Here is a 9182-nt window from a genome sequence, read left to right as displayed (position 1 = left end):
ATCCTACCAATAAAGTTGAAAATGGGCTCTAATGAAAACATCTGCCTGGTAAACATTTCAAAGTGATATTTTCCACTTCTTTCTTCATCTTTCCTCTCACTGGAAACTCTTGGCATTCCAGAACTCTCTGTGCCTCGGTCTTTGTCGTGTCTGTCAGAGTATTATTTTCAAATAGGCAGTGGTGAACCTGTTTTGGTGGCAAAGATAATTTTAAAGGATTAAAAAAACATCCAATGACATTCTGGATATCATAATTTCCTATGGTGTTCACAGCTTTAAAATGCTGATCTGGGACTTATTTTATTTTACTTTATGTTATTTAATACTTTGGCAGCAGTACCGTACAGCAGGTACTATGCTAAGCAGTTTCCAAAGGAGTCCATACTCACTTCACCTTCGCAAAACTACACGAGGTAAGCACTATGATAACTCCCTCTTACAGATGGTGAAACTCAGGCAACGAGAGGAAACAACACACCCCGAGTCTATGTACTTAATCCCTGCGCCGCCTCTGTATTCAGCGTCGCAGGGGCAGCAAAGCTATATTTCAAAGAGTACATCAAGCTTTGAGGCTAATTTTTCCCATATGAATTTGGGTGTCTTGCAGGATATCTTACTAAACTTCAGAGAAGTTTTAATTTTGTAGTTTTCTCTTAAAAATTGGAAATTGCTCCTAATTGATAGTTTTAACTTTGAGCATGTCAACTTTTTTGAGTGGAAAAGAGTTTTCTCTAATATTAAAAGCTTTGTCATATTCCTCCCCTCCCCTCATCCTCTCAGATAATTTTAAAATTAAAAAAAAATAGGAAATAGCAGCCTCACATGTACCCATCTACCTCTGGGATCCCTGCCTGATGCGTGCAGGCTGTTAGACACTCAACTGCTCAGGACCTGGGGGGAGGGGTTGCAGGTACAGGACACCCATGTTCCCAGTGCCATCGGTGGGGAGGGGGGCTGGTCCCTGGGGCCCTGGAAGGAGAAAGCAGATCCTGCACCTGCCGCACGAGGTCCCTGCTCTTGGCACAAAAGGCCTTGATGGCTGCTGGCGCTTCAAAGACCAGCCTCCTTCAGGAGAAGCTCCAACCTTCTTTCTCATGGTTGGCCAATCTAGCGCTGCCTTGGACTCCAGAAGCCAGATCTGCATGGTACTAATGGACCTGCTCTGGGACATGAGCTGACAGGGCGAGCAAAGGGGTCTCAATCACTTGAAGATGAGGTGCTGAGTGGCCATTTATGGGGGAGATTTATTTATTTATTTATTTATTTATTTATTTAGAGTTCAATTTTCAACATATAGCACATCACCCAGTGCTCATCCTATCAAGTGCCCCCCTCAGTGCCCATCACCCAGTCACCCCCACCCCCCTCCCTTTCCACTACCCCTTGTTCATTTCCCAGAGTTTGGAGTCTCTCATGGTCTGTCTCCCTCACTGATATTTCTCACTCATTTTTTCTCCTTTCCCCTTTATTCCCTTTCACTATTTCTTAAATTCTATGGGTGGAGATTTAAACAAAGAAGAGACTTGGAAAAATGACGACGATGACAACAACAAAGAAATAATTAAAAAAAAAAAAAAGAATGAAGAATGCTCTAGCCATGCTTTAGGAAATGATGCGACAGCAAAACCATAATTTTCCAATGAGAACAATTCACTAGCAAGGGACAAAGAATCCATAGCACTGAAACAAAGTTAGTGATCGGTAAGATCAAATGGAAGAACAATTTCAAACAAATAGTGAAGAAATGAGGTGAAAAAAAATAAAAATCACGAAAGAGAAGGTGGGATAAGAAATAAGAAAGACAAGTCCAGGATCTCTAATAAGCAAATACCATTCCCAAAGGAGAAAAATTAAGGAGTGGAAACGAAGCCATAACAGTAGAGAGCACATGAACATCACCGTGCGTGCGTGCCCATGTGTATGTGTGTGCGTAAGTCCCTGTGCTGAACAAACACTTGAATTTTCAAATCATAAGGGGTCATCAAATCTCAAGAAGAATTAAAATTAAGAATGCTCTCAAGTAAGCATATAATTTTCCCCTACCTCCTCTGCATTATGATCTATTTTAGATGAGTACACTGAAGGAGGAAGATTTTTTTTTTCTGCTTTGCAAGGAAAAAAAATCTGTTTAGGTCCAGTGTAAAGTACTTTTTCACAAGGTGGGATTACAGCAATGAACAGAACAGATTCAATTCCTGCCTCAGAGCTGACAGGCTGGTGGGGTGGACCAAGAAGTATGAAAATGGCATGTTCTATACCCCGTAATAGCAGAAATCCTGGGAACTATGGGCCTGTAAATGAGGACCACCTCTCTGAGACCAGGAGGAGGAGCACCCATTAGCCAGATGAGAAGAAAGCATTCTAGGAGAGGTGAGGGAGCGCATGGGGAAGAACTGGAGGAAGTCTTGCTGGCAAGATTCAGGGAAAGGAGTTGGGGGTGGGGAGGCAGAGACAGGTGAAACAAAGAGTTAAACTGGGGCCAGATCAAGTATCGAGTGCTTTCTATGTTTTGGGCACCATTCTGGATATTTAATCTTCATGATGGCTGTACAGTGGAGGCACATCCCCATTTTTCAGATGAAGAAATTGAGGCAAGGAGAGGTTAACTAACTTGATCAAGTTCACCCAGCCAGTTAAATGGCGGAGCCAGGCAGTCTGGCTCCAGAGCCCACACCCTAAGAATGTTGACAAAGGAAGGATTTTATTTTTCAGTACTGGTTGACCTTAGGAACCGTATCTGGTGGTTTCAGACATAAGAGGATAGTCTTTGCTAAACCACCCTCACGCAGCCCCACTGCAGTAGCTGACACACATGCCCGCCTGTCGCATCTGTGGACTTATCTGAGTGCTCTTAAACCGTGGGTAAATGATCCCCAGGCTGTCTTTAGGATAATTAGAAACAAATGGAAAATAGTTCTCCTATATTATCAACAGCATATCAGCAAAACTTGTGTCTTAAAATGTGCATTCAATTTCTAATATTAAAAAACATAGTTAAAGCCATATGTTGGATATTATCACGCATCTTTGTGAAATTAGTAGGGGACCCATTTGAATAACCATTTTGTTTAGATCAAACTTACTGGAGATTTTTTTTTTTTTTTAGTCTTTCCTCCCCTTTTCCTCTGACCCCTCTACAAATCCAAATATGACAGGAAAACTCTGTGTTGTGTGTACGTATGTGTGCATGCGCATACATGGGTGCCTGCAATGGGGTTAGACTGTCAAAAAAAACCCAAAGCCATAGGTTCAGAAGACTATAGTTAGAGAGGTGGGTGAAGGGTAGGAAATCCAAGCAAGAATATATTCAAAATATTCAACAAGAATATAGGTTGCTGGTAATCAACACATGGTGAACCCAAAAAAACTCTTCATTTATTATTATTATTTTTTTATCTTTCTTTCTCTGGCCTAGAACCTTGGTGGAGGAGAGTGCTGGTCTATTTTGTCTAATCTAGTTATTCCTCTAAAAGCCTAATGACCATATCATGTAGCTCTAGGAGAAAGCCTTTTAAAATCTCTGCCCAATCAATGCTTGGGAAACTTTAATCATTGTTGTTTTGTTAATTTCCCCGTTTAAGGTCATCATACGTAAGTAAACACTGGTTAGATTGGATTTTCTGAAATGAGCAGTCCCTCAAAAGATATGCCTTCAATATTACCTTCTACTCCTAAAGAATGAGAATCTTGAAAGGAGTTGCACTGGTTTATTTGGGAATACAAAATGTTAAACAACCCTTTTATACCAACCAGTGAGCCATCCAAATGTTGTGCAGACATGAATTCACACTGAGAAGAAAATCCATCAATATCATCAACCAGAATGTTAGATAGCAAGAGTCCTGTGGATTCCTGCAAATTAGGAAAAAAAACATAACATTTTGAAACATATTAGTTGGATTTCCATAGAAGATACAAGCAGAAAAGTAGGTGACTTAAAAAAAAATTAAAGGATAAAACCATATTTCTGATCATTGAAACTGAGAGGGCCTTGTGAAACACAGAGTTTAGCCAAGGTAAGAAAAACAAAAATGAGGAATAAACATAAAATCAGTTGATTTAGTCTGTCTTAAGTAAAATTGAACAACAACAAAATCTCTTGATTGTAGGAGCTGAATCAGCAAATAGAAGAAAAATCTCCCAAAGAATCAACCCTATATTTACAACCCACTTGAGGTTTTTCACTCTGACAGACTAGTCACTAAGTATAGACAGTCCTCCCACTGTTGGTTTGTACAACTTTAAATTTGTCTCTTTCTTTGGTCTGGGCACCAGGATATATTCTAGGGTCAGACTGTGTCACTTTGTGCTTTTTAATTGATGCTTCATCTATAACAAAGAGGCTAAGATTTTCCATGAGAAGTTTTCTCACGCAGAAACCTAGTGGAAACTCACCTCATTCTCATTGTCTACCAGGGGCACACAGAAATTGGGCTGGTGAGGCTAAATGCCATTGGGTTTGGGAAATATGTATGGGGTAGCTACTTTGTGTACAATACTTGGTTAGATGTAACAAGATAAGCAAACCATATCCCTTACCTTCAGGGCTGTGTACCTACTAATGGGAAGCTAAGACAGGTGAATATTCCAGTTAGGGACAAGCAGGGCTAGAAAAGAAAACTAATAATTTTTTTTTAAACGCTAAAATATTGTTTGTGTTCAAAGAAGGGAGTAAGAGCATTTCCAGATGAGGGAATCTGGGAAGGTGGGATTTTCTTTAGACTCCAGGAAATGAAGATTTTTTTGAGGTAGTCTCAGAGGAGAAGAGCATGGGCAAAGACACTCATAGAAAAGGAAGCTCTTGATGGTGCACAGTGATGGGGCCATCTGGGGGTGGGCCCGGCAAGTGGAGGGCACAGTGATGGGGCTGGCGGGGCAGGATGGCGGCACTGTGATGGGGTCAGTGGAGATGGGGACAAAACTGATGGGGCCAGCAAGGGGGGGTGTGCAGTGATGGGGCCAGTGGGGGGAAAGGGGTACAGTGATGGGGCTGGCAGGGTAGGGCCCGTGGTGCTGAGGAATGGTGGGTTGGAGCCATTGGTTCAGAGACTCAAATGCCACACGGAAGTAGTTATAGGGGGCATTTGACACCTGAATTGTAGAGAAGGTAGAGCTAGAAAAGACGGCCTATCTTGGTTCAGAGACCACCCCTGTGTCAAAGATGTACAATGCCAACAGCCAAAATAGGCCTTAAAGGGAATACCAAACTTTGCTTATCTTCCCAAGGTAAATTAAAGGGACCCAATTCATAATCGCAGTCACCTCTCTCCTACCTTGATTTTTTTTTCTCCTCAAATTCCTCCTCTTTAAACTTTAAGCACCTTCCACCATCTACCCCCACCCCTGTTCCTGTTCCTGAATGTAGCCTCTCTCCATTCTCTCTGGGTCTAGATCTTTCCAGGTAGGTTGTTGGCATTTCTCTCCTGAGTAATGCCCCTCTATCCCTCTGGCCCCTCTATCCTGTCAATCTTTGCTCATTTTGAGGTGGAAATTTAATCTAGTGGTAGTTCTTTCATGTTCTCACGTCTGAAGAATGTGAATGAGACCCAAGATAGGGTGGAAAGGAAGGGATAGATGGCAGAGAACTTCAGGAGCAGAATAAGCAATAGGATTTGGCAGCAGATAAGGTGTAGAGCAGCTGTCAAAAGCAGCATCAGATTTCAGGTGAATGGTAGGTAGTTGCAGGTAGAGGAAGCTTGGAGGGAGGATGATGATTGCAGTCTCTGTGGTTGGCGTATTAAACCTGAGGTTGGGGATCCATGGGTGGCGCAGCGGTTTAGCGCCTGCCTTCAGCCCAGGGCGCGATCCTGGAGACCCGGGATCGAGTCCCACGTCGGGCTCCAGGTGCATGGAGCCTGCATCTCCCTCTGCCTGTGTCTCTGCCTCTCTCTCTCACACTGTGACTATCATAAATAAATAAAAATTAAAAAAAAATAAAAATAAAAATAAACCTGAGGTTGGTTTAGATGAATATTACAGATGATAGCATTTCAAGAACAGGGAACATTAGTCTAGTGAAATGTTCAGATAAAAGTTTAAGAGTTCAGTTTTCACAATAAGACTGGGCATTTAGGTGGGTGAGATTTTAACAGGTGGCACGATGAGTAAAGATACTATGAAATACCAGTCTGTAATATTTGGGCTTTATACCATATGCCATGAGAAGTCACCAAAAGTCCTTGAGCTACGAATCAACGTAAAGATAGAATTTTTGTTTTTATGAGATCAGAAAGGCCATTTGGAAGGAGGCTAGACTGGAGTAAGGAAGAAATGCAAGGAGGTTCGTGCAGTAATACTAGGGTGAAGGAATGGGTTATGAATGAAGGGCTTGTGAAGCTATGTTAGTAACAGTGGGAATGGACAGGAAGAAACACCATGAGACATATTTTCAAGGAGGGAGTGTGTCAGTCAAGAGTGTGGTTCAGGGTTCCAGAAGATCCTGTTCAAGTTTCCCTTCTCAGACACTTCTTTGCTGTGTGATCTTGGGCAGAAATAGTCATTCAGTACCTGTCTGAGCCTCAATTTTCTTAGCTATAAAATGAACATGAATAATACACTATCACATCTCACGGTTATAAGGATTAAAGAACATAAGCCACGTAAAGTTCTTTTTTTTCTAAGATTTTATTTATTTATTCATGAGAGACACAGAGAGAGAGGCAGAGGCACAGGCAGAGGGAGAAGCAGGCTCCATGCAGGGAGCCCGACGTGGGACTCGATCCCAGGACCTGGGATGACGCCCTGAGCTGAAGGCGGCGCTAAACCACTGAGCCACCCGGGATGCCCAACCACGACGTGAAGTTCTTAACACAATGTTGTCAAACTAGTTAAGAATGCATTTTCTTCTTTCCTTTTGCTTGCTTTCTTTTCCATTGAGGCACTTTATTTGCATGTTTGTACATCCCTAGAAAGAGAATCCTAGGATTTTCCCTCCTGTGTGTTTTCGTCTTCCTTATTCATGGTCCATGATGCCAGCGGAGGTTGTGTCAGTACAACCAAACCGATAGGACGGGAGCAAAGTATTTTGCCATTTTCCTAGATCTTTGAGTGGTTCATCAAATCTGGGGCTGATCCCTCCACTCTTGTTTAACCTGCCTGTGAGGTCCACAACACTTTTCCCGGCTGTGTAATCATCCAGGATTTCAAATTCACCAAAGTAACCGTACTTCATCATCACCGTTAGAAACTGGACGATGACTTTGGAGCATGGCCTAATAAGTATGTGGCATTTACCTTTCACTTCGGCATTGTTATCAATGCTCTTGAGGACCTCTGCTGGGACATTCATGTGCATCATTATGGCAGCACAGAAAGATGGCAGAAAGAGCAAAGAATGCATTTTATTACTAAAAGTACAGTCCTTGGCAACAGTAATAGTCCTTGTGAAGAGTGGAAGAATTGGCAGGACCAGCTGCCTAATTGAATAAGAGTGAAAGGAAAGGGGTCCCTAATGACAGCTTTTGAACTTGGGTTACTGGACGTGAGACCACAGAAACAGGGAAGTCAGGAGGGGGAGCTGAGAATGACGAAGAGGCTGATTTTGCCATGTGGAATGGAGGAGGCGGCCTTGCCTCTATCACCAAGAAGGAGACTGTCCCCCTCCCTGAGCCCGTCTTCTGGGCCCTCAGCAGTGGCCACCAGCCTATGAATGGCCTTCTGGGTCATTCTTCCCTTTCTTGGACATTAACACATGTACATTGCTGAATAGCTCTATCAGCCCATTTCCTGCCAGTAGAATCCCAGAAGTCTGACAGCCTTCCTCCATTTTATCCTGGCCTTGTCCCCTCCAGACCAGGCTGGCACTGTTTCTACTGAGGTGGGTGGTTAGATCCACAAGTCACGTGCCTAATCTCTGGGGCAAATAGTTGTTCAGGGACACAGGAGTTTTCTCTAGAGTGTGCTGTCAGTTTTTTGCATCATGGATAGGCCGAGTACTTTCCAATTTCTCAAGTTCTGGGTCCTTTTTGTCTCTTCAGTTTATCTTTCTCCTCTTGTATCTTGCTAGAAGCAGCAAGGAGAAACCAAACTGTGCCATCCACACTTTGCTAAGAAATCTTTTCAACTAAATATCCACTCATCACTTTTAAGTTCTACTTTCCATTCCAGGCAACATAGTCCAGCCAAGTCCTTTACCACTTTCTAGTAAGGACCACCTTTCCTCCAGTTTCTAAGAACATGCTCCTCATTTCTGTGTCAGGCATTCACATTTCTAGCAACATTCTTTTCAATGTCATCTAGGTTTTTTTTCTCTCATGCACTTAAGAACTCTCCCGGCTTCCACTTATTACCTTATTCCAAAGCGCTTCCACACTTTAAGGGATTTGTTACAGCAGCGCTCTACTTCCCAATACCAACATCTATATCGTTTGCTGGGATTGCCATGACAAAGTACCACAAGCCGGGTGGCTTAAAGAACCAAATGTATTGTTCCACAGTTCTGAAGGTTAGAAATCAAAATCCACGGTGTAGGCAGGGTTGGTTCCGTAAGGGCTGTTAGGAAAAGAGTTGCTCCAAGGCTCTCTCTGTGGTGACTTATAGATAACCATGTTCTCTCTGTGAGAGCCACATTCTCTCTCTTCATGTGGCATCCTCTCTATGTGATACCTCTCCCTGCATCCAGATTTCTCCTTTTTTGAGGGGATCAGTCATATTGCATTGGGCGCAACCTCATGACATCCTTTTAATTTCATTGTTTTTGTAAAAACCCTATCTCCAAAGAAGGTCACATTCTGAGGTACTGGGGATTGGGACTCCAACTTTTTTTTTGAGGCCCACGATTCCATCCATAACAGTTGAATGATGAGAGTCGATCAAGGGGGTTTTATCACCAAGTGATTCACTTGTGGATTTTCTAAGTCAGTCTTGTGGCTTTCAGAGCATGACAGTTTTTGACATTTCTTATCTGTTTTGATGAGAGCCTCCAAGTCCAGGAGGAAGCAGGCAAAGAGATCACATTATGCCTTTTGTTGATGATGGGGGTGGGCGGGGAAGGGGAGCACTGGAATGGTAAAACGGGTTCATTTTCCAGCCTTGCCATATATGGGTCTCCTGGCTTCTAACAAGATAAACTTCCAGTGATGAAATGATTTTCCATTTCAGTGTTTGCTCTGCCACAGTAGAAGCCCCTTCTGCACGAAGCTCTTAAGGACATATAGAATTTATATCTCTTAGTAGAATTTAAT

General features: G+C 42.7%; 1 protein-coding gene across 1 annotated transcript; it reads right to left on the bottom strand.

Annotated features, from left to right (window-relative positions):
- Positions 1 to 6952: 6952 nt before the first annotated feature.
- LOC121480586 (40S ribosomal protein S15a-like) lies at positions 6953 to 7297 on the bottom strand. Its single transcript, XM_041737244.1, has one exon. It carries the CDS (start codon positions 7295 to 7297, stop codon positions 6953 to 6955), a length of 345 nt encoding a protein of 114 aa, XP_041593178.1.
- Positions 7298 to 9182: the final 1885 nt, after the last annotated feature.

Source organism: Vulpes lagopus, chromosome 22, assembly GCF_018345385.1.
Source record: "Vulpes lagopus strain Blue_001 chromosome 22, ASM1834538v1, whole genome shotgun sequence".
Lineage (NCBI taxonomy): Eukaryota > Metazoa > Chordata > Mammalia > Carnivora > Canidae > Vulpes > Vulpes lagopus.
The sequence above is the reverse complement of the archived record's forward strand: the minus strand, read 5'-3'. Positions and strand labels throughout refer to the sequence as shown.

Bases quoted from the DNA above. Each gene is read 5' to 3' on its own strand.
- LOC121480586 (XM_041737244.1), bottom strand. From the start codon at position 7,297: ATGATGCACATGAATGTCCCAGCAGAGGTCCTCAAGAGCATTGATAAC.